This window comes from Tarenaya hassleriana, unplaced genomic scaffold (assembly GCF_000463585.1).
Source record: "Tarenaya hassleriana unplaced genomic scaffold, ASM46358v1 Cleome3, whole genome shotgun sequence".
NCBI lineage: Eukaryota > Viridiplantae > Streptophyta > Magnoliopsida > Brassicales > Cleomaceae > Tarenaya > Tarenaya hassleriana.
The window spans coordinates 4,171,604-4,184,905 of NW_010966177.1; the positions used below are offsets into that span (position 1 = coordinate 4,171,604).

At 40.1% G+C, this 13,302-nt stretch overlaps 4 protein-coding genes across 6 annotated transcripts; 3 read left to right on the forward strand and 1 right to left on the reverse strand.

Annotated features, from left to right (window-relative positions):
• The first annotated feature begins 197 nt into the window (after positions 1-197).
• On the forward strand, positions 198-2,695 carry LOC104819268 (U-box domain-containing protein 30). Its single transcript, XM_010549258.2, has 2 exons — positions 198-390; positions 476-2,695. Exon 2 carries the CDS (start codon positions 957-959, stop codon positions 2,313-2,315), a length of 1,359 nt encoding a protein of 452 aa, XP_010547560.1. The 5' UTR covers positions 198-390; positions 476-956; the 3' UTR covers positions 2,316-2,695.
• A 350-nt stretch (positions 2,696-3,045) lies between these two features.
• Positions 3,046-5,063, forward strand: LOC104819270. Its single transcript, XM_010549261.2, has 3 exons — positions 3,046-3,682; positions 3,926-4,113; positions 4,352-5,063. The coding sequence occupies exons 1-3, from the start codon at positions 3,121-3,123 to the stop codon at positions 4,925-4,927; spliced, it is 1,326 nt and encodes a 441-aa protein (XP_010547563.1). The 5' UTR covers positions 3,046-3,120; the 3' UTR covers positions 4,928-5,063.
• On the reverse strand, positions 4,924-9,236 carry LOC104819269 (DEAD-box ATP-dependent RNA helicase 27). 3 transcript variants are annotated; one of them, XM_010549260.1, is made up of 14 exons: positions 9,135-9,236; positions 8,510-9,034; positions 8,206-8,391; positions 7,899-8,084; positions 7,372-7,455; positions 7,137-7,178; positions 6,986-7,054; positions 6,469-6,771; positions 6,333-6,371; positions 5,995-6,099; positions 5,656-5,724; positions 5,432-5,557; positions 5,125-5,303; positions 4,924-5,011 (listed from the first exon to the last, which is right to left on the reverse strand). In XM_010549260.1, exons 2-13 carry the CDS (start codon positions 8,945-8,947, stop codon positions 5,148-5,150), a joined length of 1,803 nt encoding a protein of 600 aa, XP_010547562.1. In that variant the 5' UTR covers positions 8,948-9,034; positions 9,135-9,236; the 3' UTR covers positions 4,924-5,011; positions 5,125-5,147. The 3 variants fall into 3 exon arrangements, with proteins under 3 accessions (XP_010547562.1, XP_010547561.1, XP_019058713.1); XM_010549259.1 differs by lacking the exon at positions 4,924-5,011 and having other exon boundaries at positions 5,038-5,303; XM_019203168.1 differs by lacking the exons at positions 4,924-5,011; positions 9,135-9,236 and having other exon boundaries at positions 5,038-5,303; positions 8,510-9,124.
• A 2,117-nt stretch (positions 9,237-11,353) lies between these two features.
• Positions 11,354-12,155, forward strand: LOC104819272 (ocs element-binding factor 1-like). The gene has a single exon (XM_010549263.1). It carries the CDS (start codon positions 11,418-11,420, stop codon positions 12,027-12,029), a length of 612 nt encoding a protein of 203 aa, XP_010547565.1. The 5' UTR covers positions 11,354-11,417; the 3' UTR covers positions 12,030-12,155.
• The last annotated feature ends 1,147 nt before the right edge of the window (positions 12,156-13,302 follow it).

Consider the following 13,302-nt stretch of genomic DNA (forward strand, 5'->3'; position numbering starts at 1 on the left):
GTTTTTGCACTTGTGGGGCGGGAGCCGAGTGGCTAGATTACCGGCTATAGCCAGTGGTTCCCGGTTACGTTATCGAGAAATAATATTTTCATTTTTAAAGCCCTAATCTTTTTTTTTGGTTTAAAAAAGCCCTAATCTTTATTTTACCCCTCTTATTTTTCCCATAAAAAAAAAGAGCTAGAAAATCTTTTGGTCCAAAAGAAACCATCTTTTCTTTCTTTTTCTTGCCCCCCTGCTTTGATAATTTTCTCGGAGGGTTTTCTCACGAAACAAACAACCACTGCCCAGAAGAGGCGAGGAGCCAAAAAAAAAAAAGGAGAGAGAAAGAAGAGAGTGGGCACTGGGCAGCTCTCGGCAGAGCCATTTCATCCTCTCATCTCCCAAATTTTGGTACCGGCTCTTCTTAATTATCGTAAATCTGTGATTTTCTCAGCTGGGTCCTCTTTCTTTTTCTCAAAGTTTCTTCCTTTTTCAGCGATTTTCCGGTGCTCAGTCGATCTGTTCGTACCGGGTGTGATTTATCTTCGAGATTTTTCTTTTCGGTTGTCTGAAGCTTGTGGGATAATCTAGATTTGGGGCAGTTGGGCTATAATAATGTGTTCATGATGTATTTTTTTCGGGGGTTGAATGATTCTTTTTGACCGTTGAAAAGAGATCAGATAAAAAGCAAGGAAAAAGGAACATGGAAGAGTGTGTCGTTACGTTTTCTCTGAGATAAAGACATGTTCGGTTGTGTTTTTTCCTTGCGGGATGTCGTCAGTCAGAGGGAACTTTGAGTTGGACCGAACAAACAACCCTCGTACGTTTCTTTTCTTCCTTTCAGTCATGGATGCTATGTGTCATAAAGGGATTTTCCTCGATGCCGTAAACTAGAGTTGGGGCATTTGGCATCTGGGTTTCTTTTCTCGATTGTGAGGAGAAATCTCCGGCTGTGGTTTTGGCAAAATTTGACGAATATGCCGATGTTTCAACCGTCGAAGAGGGGTGGTGTTATTGGGTTTGAGGGCGGTGGTGATGGTCAGGTCTTAGATCTGTATACAGCGGTGAAGGACGGTGTTCTCGGCGGCGTTAATGGCGGTATCGGCGGCGATGGGAAGATTGCAGTTGACGAGAACTTGGATCTGAAGAAGATGATCGCGGAAATGGAGTTAGCCGACATACCCACGGTGTTCATTTGTCCGATCTCGCTCGAGCCGATGCAAGATCCCGTGACCTTGTGTACTGGTCAAACCTACGAGCGGTCCAACATTCTCAAGTGGTTTAGCCTTGGCCACTTGACCTGCCCAACGACAATGCAGGAGCTTTGGGATGATTCGGTGACTCCCAATAAGACCCTTTACCATTTGATCTATACATGGTTTTCGCAGAAGTATTTGCTGATGAAGAAGCGGTTTGAGGATGTGCATGGAAGGGCAATCGAGATTTTGGGCACTCTTAGGAAGGCCAAGGGACAGGCTAGGGTTCGTGCATTGAGCGAGTTGAGGCAGGTCGTTGTTGCTCATTCCACGGCTAGGAAGACAGTGGTGGATGAGGGCGGCATTTCCGTCATTTCGTCCCTTCTAGGCCCTTTCACTTCCCACGCTGTGGGATCTGAGGCTGTCGCAATTCTGGTAAATCTGGATCTTGATTCAGATTCGAAAGCCGGTCTGTTGCAGCCGGCAAAGGTTTCCTTGATGGTTGATATGTTGAACGATGGTTCGATGGAAACCAAAATCAACTGCGCGAAATTGATCGGGAGCTTGGTGGAGGAGAAGGGTTTTAGAGCAGAGCTCGTTTCGAGTCACAGTTTGCTGGTTGGATTGTTGAGGCTGGTGAAGGATAAGAGGCACAAAAACGGGATTTCCCCTGCTCTCAGGTTGCTCAAATCGATATCGGTTTACGATCAAGTTCGGAACTTGATGGTTAGCGTAGGAGCAGTTCCTCAACTGGTTGATCGTTTGCCCACGTTGGATCCCGAGTGTTTAGAACTAGCTCTTTTTGTGTTGGATGCTTTGTGTTTGAGCCTGGAGGGAAGAGTTGCTCTAAAGAAATCTGAAAACACGATACCGAACACTGTCAGGATACTGATGAGGGTATCGGAGAATTGCACTGGCTATGCCCTTTCGATTCTATGGTGGGTCTGCAAATTGGCTCCAGAAGAATGTTCGCCATTAGCTATCGAGGCGGGTCTTGCTGCAAAGCTCCTCCTCGTGATCCAAAGTGGTTGCGATCCGGCCTTGAAGCAGCGTTCATCTGAGCTACTGAAGCTCTGCAGTCTAAATTATTCGGACACCATCTTCATTTCCAAATGCAAGCTTACGAGGACAATCCAATAGAGACAGGAAAGTTTTCAACTTAGTCACTCAATCCCTAAACCCTTGAGGAAATTGTTCAATACAGAAATTCATGTAATGGGGTTGCTGAGGTCTGGCTCTTCTTCCATGCAGCCTGATGTGTATAGATGAAAAAGATCTTCGAATTCCAGTTATTGGTTGGATCATAATGTAGACAGAGAATCTTTTCATTTTTGAGCTTTTTGGGTCATTGCTAGTTCAGTGTGTACAACTGGGAAAAAAAATATCGAAAATCTTTTCATTTTTCTCCTATGATCTTTTCACGATTCTCTGATCTAAGTTTGTAGATATGCAGATTTTCCCATTGTGTGTGTGTGTATGTATGTGCGTGTGTATACACTGTGTATGTGTTTCTTGAAGAATCGAGCACTGTTGTGAGACACGAAGTCAATGCATTGTCCTGATCTCTTAACTGTAGAGATTTGACAAGTGAATGCTTTCCACTGTGCAACTAGTTTCCCCACCGCTGTTCACAACACGTCCGAGTCGTCTTGGATTTGAATGTAGACGTGCGTAGTTTTCTTGTCCGAACACAGAAAACTCTGAACAAAATTCACCTAGTCTGTAATAAAATCAGGGAAAGGGTACAAAAACGGGAGAGATGGGCCTGGGTTGAGGATGTTGGGCTATTTTAGGCCCAATCGATATGAATGGTGTCTGATGAAAACGACGTCGTAGCTTGGGTCCGAGGCGCACCAGAAAACGGCGAAGTTTGGGTTAGACTCCACACCACAAGGCAGCTTGGAGCTGTAGAAGATCACGATTGCAACTTGTGAGAGATCCACAAATGGCGTGGCTTGCGAGATCCATAGCCAGCTCTCTCAAGCTCGATGAGGATGAAGACGATGATCAACGACGGACTAAGGCTTTCTCTGGTGAAGAGTCGCCGTCGCAGTCTCCCCGAGGTGTTAAGGAGGACCTCTCTGAGCTCACCAAGACTCTGAGGAGCCAGTTCTGGGGAGTGGCTTCTTTCCTAGCGCCTACGCCTGCTTCTTCGGATCATCCTGAGAAAAGTCAGACGGCGGATCACGCGGAGGAGAATCGGACTTCCTCGGATCACGAGGAAGGAGAAGAGGATCTGATTGCTGGGATCAGGAGCGATTTCGCGGAGATCGGCGGGAGATTCAAGACGGGGATCTCGAAGATATCCGGAAACATTGCGGTGTCGGAGTTCACAAAGATCGCTTCGAATTTCCTGCAGTTGGGATCGGACGAGGCGAATACGGTGTATAGCGTTGGAGACGTTGTAGGTGTGACCGAGGAAGTGATCGCCTTCGCGAGGGATATAGCGATGCATCCTGAGACATGGCTGGATTTCCCCTTGCCTGATGAGGATGATGACTTTGACGGTAAAGGCCTCTGATCAGATCTTGCTGAGTTTGGTAGTCCATGGTCTCTGAATGGAAATGGAGTAACTTATCTCTGGGTAGGGATTAACGTACAATTAAACTCGCATACTGCTGTCTGAATCGAACTTTGCCTGTTTCAGAAATGTTCCAGTGTCATGGTTTAGATTTCAGAGTTCACTGCAGAGATTGTCCTGCTATGGTGTGAATTTGGTATCAAAGTTTTGTCTGCAACTAAATTTTCAGGCTTTGAAATGAGCGATGCTCAACAAGAGCATGCTCTGGCTGTGGAAAGGCTTGCACCGGCACTCTCATCGTTGAGGATTGAACTCTGCCCGGCTTACGTCACCGAAGGTTGCTTCTGGAGGATATACTTTGTTCTTCTCCATCCTAAACTTAGCAAACATGATGCGTTACTTCTGTCAACTCCACAGGTAAATTGGATCATGTTAACCATAGCTGTCTTTGGCTTTGTTTCCAAGTTCACAGTTTGAGCACTGCCCTTGTAAAGATTCATGTCATACTCCCTCAGGAGATCCTCTGTTATTCGTTTTCATCAGAATGTATTAGTTGCCAATTAGGTTTATGGCAGTCCCTTACTGTTCTAGAGTGGTAATGCAAGGATTTTGTAAAACAAATTTGCTAAAACTTTTTGTGTTTGCGTGCAAGAAGGTGCTCGAAGCAAGAGCCCTTTTATCCGACGAATTGCAGAAAAGTTCAGGATCTACTGTCACAGAAGCTCCAGTGGATATGGAACCTCTTTCTGTGCTCTCTTCTAATCCTGCATCTGAGCCACAAATCCCCCCCACAACAATTACTGCAGAAACAACCCATTCTATGGAATCACCCGAGTTCGAGACAGAGAAGCACCCTGACCCAGTTGTGGACAAGTCGGTCATAGAGGAAAGACCAGTCCACCACCATGACAAGCCAACCAACCCACCAACTGCTTCATCTCAGATTGAAGACGTCCAAGTTGAGGACGACACAGATGATTGGCTCAAAGATGAAGACAATTCTGGAACCACAATGCCACTTGGCAATGATGAAGATGTATCATTCAGTGATTTAGAAGAAGACGATGACGACGAAGGAGAAGTGTCCGTCGGAAGTTACAAGAAAGTCGCATCACCCGAATGGGTTCAGCTCAAAGATGTAAAAGCTGTGGCTGAGAAAGGAGCCGGCCAAGGAAGTGAGAACAAGGAATCAAATGACTGGCTCGATGTCCATGACATTGATGTATTATGACCTGCCCTCTCCTTTCACTGTATGCGAGAGATATGCTTGTCCGATTTCCTTAGGCATTTCTGAAATCCATCTTTCCGTTGTAATCTGTATAGTTTGGATAAGAAACGAAAGAAAGGCAAAGGAATGTCTTATATGATTCTTGTGTATTTGTTGGGACAAAACTGGGAAGTGCAGCCACATCAGGACACAACACTCACTTCTGTTTTGTTCGTATCTCTCTCTAATACCTCACGAACTTTCTTTTAGAATCTCCTTTGCCGCCGCGGGCTCTGTTGAACTTATTGGGCGCTTCCCTTTTCCTCTTGGTGGAGGCTCTGTTCTCTATCTTCAGAGATACCTTTGGCAGAGACGAGAACCCAAACGAAGCAGCAACCGCCTGCGCCATTTAACGTTCCATTTCGCTTTATTATCAAAATCATGTATTGATCCAACAATCTCCCAACTTTGGTTCATTTCGAGTAATCATCCATTCAGGTGGAGAGAGATATATCATATCATTCATACCTTCAGATCAAGTCGGTGAACGTTGAACACGTCTTTCATCGAGTGGGAATCGTATGCTGATATGTAGGTTTTGTATGCCTCTTTCGCTGACTCACTTAGAGCATAATTCTTGGATATCAACTTCTCCTGCATTTCAGCCCCAAAAACCTTAGCTTTAACGTGTTTTTCGTCGTCGAATCTTACAACTCCTGCTCGCGAGAAAGTTTCAGAGATCAAAAGTTTACCAGAAAAGACTGCACATCTATCAACTTATTCTCCTCGAATTCATGTTCTTGTACTGGAATTTTCGCTTCCTGTAGATACAATCACCCCTCAAACAATCAATGCACATGATAATATTCAACACGCATAATGCATTTGTGACAATTGATATGCTTTCCAGGGTAAACTCCAGAATTTGTGATAGATTTCCAAATTTGTGGATTGGATTTTTCAAACAATTATCGAGCTAATTAAAGATTTGTTGAAAAAACAGAGAAATGAGATGTGGACTAATCATAACGTCAAGCGAATGATTAGGCCACATCACAAAATCGCAATCTATTATAAGCTGAAGCCAATACCTTCAGATACCGAACGAACTGCATCTCTTCTGGAGTTAAAACTAGCAGAGCCTTCCCCTTCCCCTCTTCTCCACGAGCTGTACGACCAACCCTATGAATATATTCCTACCAAAAGAAAAAGCAACACCTCTGCAAATTAAACAAGGTGAGGCAAACTATGAATGTGTGTTCATGCAGTACATGCATTTTGATGATGATGCTCGGGTGGACATACATATCAACACTAACATACTCTTGTTTTCTCCATTCATAAGTTTATTAAAGACCTAATTGATCCAAACATTTACAATTCAAAAGTATAAAATAAAAGACAAAAACAGAAATCGTAAATAGCATACCGTAGGGTCATCAGGGGGATCATACTGCACGATCCAGTCCTACAGAAGCAAACAAAATCAACAAGATTAGTTGGACAATCATGAAGGTAGATGATACCCCAGAAAAAAAAAATGAATAGAATGGCAAGAAACATACCACATGAGGAATATCAAGCCCACGAGCAGCAACGTTAGTACATAACAATATGCCCTTCTCTGCCTTGACAAATTGGAAAAAGGTAGAAGTTCTTTTGCTCTGGTCTATACCTCTACGGATTTCAAGGCAATCAATCTTAATGTATCTACAGAGTTCTGCATGGAACTTAGTCGACTTGCAAGTAGAGAAGAAGACCATGATTTTCTTTTTGCCATTATATCTCTTCAAAAAGGTAAGCAGGAATATTAATCTCTTCGCACTGGACACAACACAATAGCCTTGCTCCAATCCCTCACTTGTAACCTACAGTTCAACATTTGGCTTAGAAAAAAATTGCTTTCACATGATCATAAAAGCAGTTGAAAAGAAAAAAGACACCACAAGGATTTTTAATCCACAGACAATTATACAGACAGAAAGGAAATAACTTTTTTGGAACGAAATTAGGATATGAAACATAATAGACAAGAGCATTTAGCTTGATAAGATGATGACAAAGATTCATGTTATTTATTACCTTCAGTCTTCCTTGGTCCACATCAATATAAATAGGTGAGGTAAGCGACACCCGAGCAAGATCTTCAACCTGTGGATTTAATCGGGGGCATCAGAAATTAATAGAGTGAGAAAAATGAAGTTAAAACAAAATACTTTGATTGGGAATAAACCTTGGTAGTTTGGGTGGCTGAAAACAACGCTGCCTGCCTCACCTGAAGGAACAAATTAGAAAGTTTACAATCCCCAGAGCACATAAAATAAAAATAAAAATAAAAAATTCTGAATATACGTTTCCAGCAAAGAATTTACGCCAAAACAAAATTCTCATCAAGCACATATTATCAATACTTTTGTCCCAAATAGGCTCTTGCCTAGGGTACTTCATTATGTAAGCCATGAGAATACCTTTGGCAGAAGTTTAATAATCTTCTTCATGTCTTCTTCAAAGTTCTGTTCCAATATCCTATCAGCTTCATCCATTACAAGGAACTGCAAGTTAACACAGACAAGAAACATTCTTAGAAAATAGAAAAACAAATGTATATTAGAACTGCAGTGAACAAATGCAGACTTCAAGGTTCTATCAGAAGCAAATTAGTCAAATGGGTAGCAATATTCACCAAGCTGACTTTCATAAATTTCCTCTTCTTAAATCCAACCCCAAACTGGATGAAAAGAGAAAAAAACAAACAGACAGCTTGGAAGCTATTCATTGATGCAAATCTTTTCCTTTTTTCATCTCTTTAAACCGATGCCGGTTTGTTGTGGTTGAGTTTGTAATGGAAGAATTTCATCCTTCTTAATACAGAAATAAGCTATAAATGAGAAACAGGTCGCAGAGTGTTGCAACCAAGAGAAACTTATAACAAAACAACCATGGGAATTCCACACCAAAAAATATATATATAATTAATCGGACTGGGATTTGCTACCTTCAAATTCTTGAATATGAATCCATTTGTATTTTCAAGATGATCAAGCAGTCTTCCAGGGGTTGCTACTAATAAGTTAACACCTTTCACAATAATCTCTGCTTCCTTTTTTCTATTCTCTCCACCAATAACCTTGCCCACCGTCTGTGAATGATACTTGAGAAGTTCTTTGGCTACTCCGTAGGTCTGAAAGATTATCATGTATACATATCAAATCAAAATGGGAAACATAAATAGATTGGCTTACAGAAGATCTTATAAAAGTCTAAAAAAGAACGAAGAAGCAACAAAGCACAAGGCGATGCACCTGAATCGCAAGCTCCCTTGTTGGGCAAATAACAATCACTCCAGTTCCATTGCGAGGAGCAAAACGAACATTGTAGAGGAGCTCAACTGCTGGTATAAGAAAAGCTAGGGTTTTCCCAGATCCTGTCCTAGCAGCCCCAAGCACATCTTTTCCCATCATTAATGGCGGAATTGCTTTGGCTTGAATCTGCAATATCATGATAATTCGGAGAGATTATGACTTAGAATCATAAACATGATTTTTTGCTTGACAAAACGTTAATCCAGCCCACTTGACTGAGAACTTCAAAAGGGCAGTACAGTACCTGAGTCATCCGCTGAAAGCCCATCTCTTTGATTGCTCTAGCAGTGTGACTAGACAGTCCCAGTGAATCAAATGATTCATTAGTCATTATTCCACTCCCATTAGACACCGTAGCCGCCGCCTCTTTGTCGTCTTCCTCTCTCTCTTCGTTCTCTTCGTCCTCCCCTTCCTCAACATTGTCCTTTTTCTCGAACTTCAGCTTCGTATTCTTCATCCTTTTCTTCTTCGGGATCTCTTCATCGACTTCCTCGGAACCCGATTCTTCCCCATCATTCATGTATTTCCCCTCGCCCTGATCAGTATCCTCAAAATCCCGATGTTCCGATTCTTCATCCAGCACTCGCTGCTCCGGTTTCTTCACTCGGTTCTTCTCCCTCTTCTTACTTCTCTTTGCCCCATCCTTCCGAGAGGAATGTTGCTCTATCTTTGAATTCGCCATGGTTGCCTATACACAGCTTAACCCTCACTTATACCTGAATTTTATCTCCAAGCCACCGATAATCTCCCTAATCAAAACTTAGCAATCCTAACCAAACAAGTCCACGGACATCTAATCAGAACCAGTAAAAGCACAGAACAGAAAGAAACAAAATTAGGGTTCTCGTTCTGAGAGAGAGAGCACACACCTGACGACCCAAGCGCGAATATAACGACTATCCCCACATTCCGAACCGCGGGTTTGCTGATTTAGGGTTTTCCCCTGAAGACAAATTATATTGTGAGAGGGAGTTTAATTTGTATATTTAATACGTTTAAAATATAAATTGATCTTTTTGACATTTAAAATTTTCAATAACACCTAAAAAAAAGTTTTTTCGCGATAGTGCTGTTTTAATGGGCCAAAAAGCCCATATTCTATTAAACAAAGGCTCAGAAGCCCATAGTTTCATGTATGGGCCTCTGTACAAGGAATTCGTGAACGGGGGTTACCCGACTTGGGCCGATCTAAACATCGATCAATAATATTTTTTTTGTTAAGACATAAATGAATAAACAAAGCTTAATGTTCGTAGGCTCATACGACTTTGCAAAAGAGAGAGAGAGAAAAGGAAAGTGTGTATTTGACTAAATTTAGCAGATCAAGCACTTGTATTTATATTTGGATAAATTAATAATGGAGGTTATTGAATAAGGTTTTGCACATTAATGAATAAAAAAGTTATTCAATTAAACTAAAAATACAAAACATTGTAACAGTGGAATAGAAAAAAAAAGGTTGGTTTCTATTTTCTAACAACCGAGTAAATGTAATGCTTTATCTATTTGATTTTATTTATTAGAATATATATATATTGGGGGGAAAAGGGAATTTGTGAGATGTGTGGCACATGAACTCTGAAAATAAAAGTTAGGGTTATAAAGTCGACAAAGCGATGCTTTCTTACGGGAAGTGGGACCGTTTGCCACACCTTTGTTGTTAAGAAAACTTCCTCCGGAATATTCTTCTATCCCTCAATAATCCTATTGATTTCGTATGATTTACATATTTGAATCCTATGTATATCAGCAGATTAATCAATTACGCCCTTCATATAATCATACGTTTTTCATGCGCTTTCATGGACCACTTCTCACACCACGTACATACATACATACATACATACATATATACATACATACATACATACACACACACAATTCATTTAAATAAGAGAATTGACAGTTGTAGTTACATACATATATATAGTCTACGAGCGATTCATATATATTCATTTAGTTGTTTTAGTTTTTTTATTGAACATGTGTTTCAAACGACGTTCAACCGGTAATCAATATTTTTAAACCTTATATATTCAGATTAATCTTCGTTCTTTCTTGAATCAAACGAACGAAATGGTAAGGAATTGGCATCAAAGATTATATTAGGATTGTTTTAGCTTTACGTGAATCATTTAGAGACAAATTATATATCTTGTATCACATACGGTTTTGACTTCTATTGGTAATCGGATTTGATGCAGAAAGATTGCATAGAAATGCAGTGTGATGAAAAGCTAGTTAGTTCTTGAATGAATAGGAATAAAAAATACAAGCACACGTATTGACATGGAATATATATACATTACATAAAGGGGAACAAATCGGGCCGTCGAAATAAAAGGATAGAAATTATAACTTTAGGATATTGTATAAAAAAAAGAATAAACTTGGACCGTCGATTGTAAAAGATTAAAGCAATAGATTATCACGGAAACAGCCACGGTTCCAAAGAAAACCCTAGATAGACTTAGAAAAAAATGAACAGAAAACGCTTCAGGTTAATCAGTGTACATGGTTTCCGTTAATACGCTTCAGGTTAATCAGTGTAAAAAATGAAAATCTTACCCAGTAAGTAGTGGGTGAGGGGTTGAAAGGGTGTTGCTCTTGGGGCCCCGATCTCCAGTTCGAATCCAGCTGCTGGGGAGGGAGGGGGTGTTTTCTCGGTTGGGAGGGTGTTGCTCTCTGGGCCCCTGACACCGGGCCTCTAAAAGCTGCGCCCGGATCTAAAGGGATGTAGGTTGGGCCGAAGGCCCAGGTGAACCTCTCGGTTATCACACAAAAAAAAAAATGAAAATCTTAGTTCCAATTAATTTTGAAATGTCGACGTAACTTTAATGAACAGAGCCATGCACCTTTTCTTTTGCCGCCGGCTGCATGCTAACCATTAGTTGCTTAACACCTAACATTTTCAATTACCTATTATTATAAGCCAACCCTTTTGGCACAGAAATACGAATATATATATACATGCGTATGAAAACCGTATTTATACATGTATGACCATTTTGCCCCTGGTACGAGCCCCCGCCGTTCTTCTATAAATATGATTCCCCTACGCAGCAGTTCCTCCCTTTTCCCCTTCTAACTTCAGTCTCATCTTATATTGCAGAAGCGAGAGAGAATTTCTTGTCCTTGGATAAGCTTAAACCATGATGTCTACTATTTATCCGGTTTTCTCATCTGAACCGGGTTTTGCAAACCAATTTCCTGCCTTTGAAACCGGATTCACACCATGGGATGCATCAGACCTCTTCTCAATCTTCAATTCATCGGTGGGTGAACCGGTTGAGACAAAACCCGATTTTGAGAAACCGACCTCGGATCAAACCCAGTCCCAAAGCAACTCTAGCTCGAGTTCGGATAAATCACAGAACCGGTTTGTGTCGGACCTCTTTGCCTCTGATATAGGCGAACGACGAGAGAAGCGGAAGATATCTAACAGGGAATCAGCTCGACGGTCGAGGATGAGGAAACAACAGCACCTGGAGAACCTGAGAAGGCAGCTAAACCGGCTGAGAATTGAGAACCGGGAACTCGCAAACCGGATCCGGTATGTTATGTACCACTGTCAACGTGCACGGACGGAGAATGATCGTCTACGGCTGGAACACCGTATTCTTGTGCAGAAGCTGTCGAACATTCGACAAGTGTTGATCTCGTGGCAGATCCAACAGACCCCAACGTACGCCACGTGGCCATGCAACGACAGTACCGTTATGACGGAACAGGACCCGTCGATAATCTCAAATCTCGTAGTTTAGAGATTTCTGGAAACATTACACGATTATACTATTCATTCTGTATATCTATGTTTGTAAAAATTTAAAAAGTGTTGGGGAGGAAAAGGAAACAAAATAAAATAATGATAACGTATGTGTGTTTTATAATGCTATCTTTCTTTTTAATTCTCTGATTTTTAACACTATTGTATTCAATCCATCTACATAAATTAAAAAAAAAATTAAAGTTTCGAAATACTGATCCGTTAATTATCTTGGACAGTATTATTTTTAACTTTTTCAAAAAAATAAAATAATAATACATGCGTTTTAGTTCTAATTAATTCGTAAAGATTTCCAGGGGAACAGCGTTTTTTCTCCAAAACCTTATTTACCTCTAATTTAAAATTTAAAGTACGTTCGCTCCTCTTTGTTCGTTTTTTAATTAATATGTCAATATTAATAATTACCGATATAATACGACAATCTACGGTTATCTTTATAATTAATCGAGAGGTATTAATAAACAAGAAGCAGAATTTTAATTTGTTCAATATATTAATCGAAATTTATCTTGTTGATGAATATTGACTATATAACTTCCTTGCTTGTATTACATTTACGTTTTTCTAAAGTTCAAACTGCATAGAACATTAAGGTTATAAGTATAACTATTAATATGAATTGATGAGAATTTTACCTTTGAGGTATAAGGGTTCAGAACGCATTTTCATATAAACTATTAATATGAGTGGTGCACTATAACGTATTATTATAGAGATAAACATAACAATATGTGTTAAATTAGTTCATAAAAACTTTGATTAAACTATTTGATTTATCACATAACTGCAATACGTTTGGTTAGATTATCATAATGTGGATAACATAAGACGATATAAAATAATGATACTATACGAATCCTTCCATATGCTTTATAGGTATGCGACAATTAATTGCCGCAAATCCGTGAAGTTAGGTTTAGCGATAGTGATGTTGATGACACTTATTTATTCCATTAATTAGATGTTAATCACAATTGACTATCATAATTAACATTATATCGATCATTCTTCCTTACCTTTCACGAAACCGGGCGTCATGCAAATCGAACCAAATCAATCTTGAATTTATAATAAGTTCTCTCGTCATAAATTATTACATTTCTTTTGTCACCACGAGATTATTATATAGCGATAATACATCTGTATACGCAATAAATTTACAATAAGTACTAAAGATAAGTCTCATAATATATGTAAAATTATAGTTTCTAATTTAGTTAAAACGCTTAAGAAATATTTTTTATTTATTA

Bases quoted from the DNA above. Each gene is read 5' to 3' on its own strand.
- LOC104819272 (XM_010549263.1), top strand. From the start codon at position 11,418: ATGATGTCTACTATTTATCCGGTTTTCTCATCTGAACCGGGTTTTGCA.
- LOC104819268 (XM_010549258.2), top strand. From the start codon at position 957: ATGCCGATGTTTCAACCGTCGAAGAGGGGTGGTGTTATTGGGTTTGAG.
- LOC104819270 (XM_010549261.2), top strand. From the start codon at position 3,121: ATGGCGTGGCTTGCGAGATCCATAGCCAGCTCTCTCAAGCTCGATGAG. The intron at 3,683-3,925 runs GTAAAGGCCTCT...CTAAATTTTCAG, and splicing joins TGAGGATGATGACTTTGACG to GCTTTGAAATGAGCGATGCT. The intron at 4,114-4,351 runs GTAAATTGGATC...GCGTGCAAGAAG, and splicing joins TACTTCTGTCAACTCCACAG to GTGCTCGAAGCAAGAGCCCT.
- LOC104819269 (XM_010549260.1), bottom strand. From the start codon at position 8,947: ATGGCGAATTCAAAGATAGAGCAACATTCCTCTCGGAAGGATGGGGCA. The intron at 6,100-6,332 runs GTATGCTATTTA...TTCTTTTGGTAG, and splicing joins ATCCCCCTGATGACCCTACG to GAATATATTCATAGGGTTGG. The intron at 5,725-5,994 runs GTATTGGCTTCA...TTGTATCTACAG, and splicing joins AGTTCGTTCGGTATCTGAAG to GAAGCGAAAATTCCAGTACA.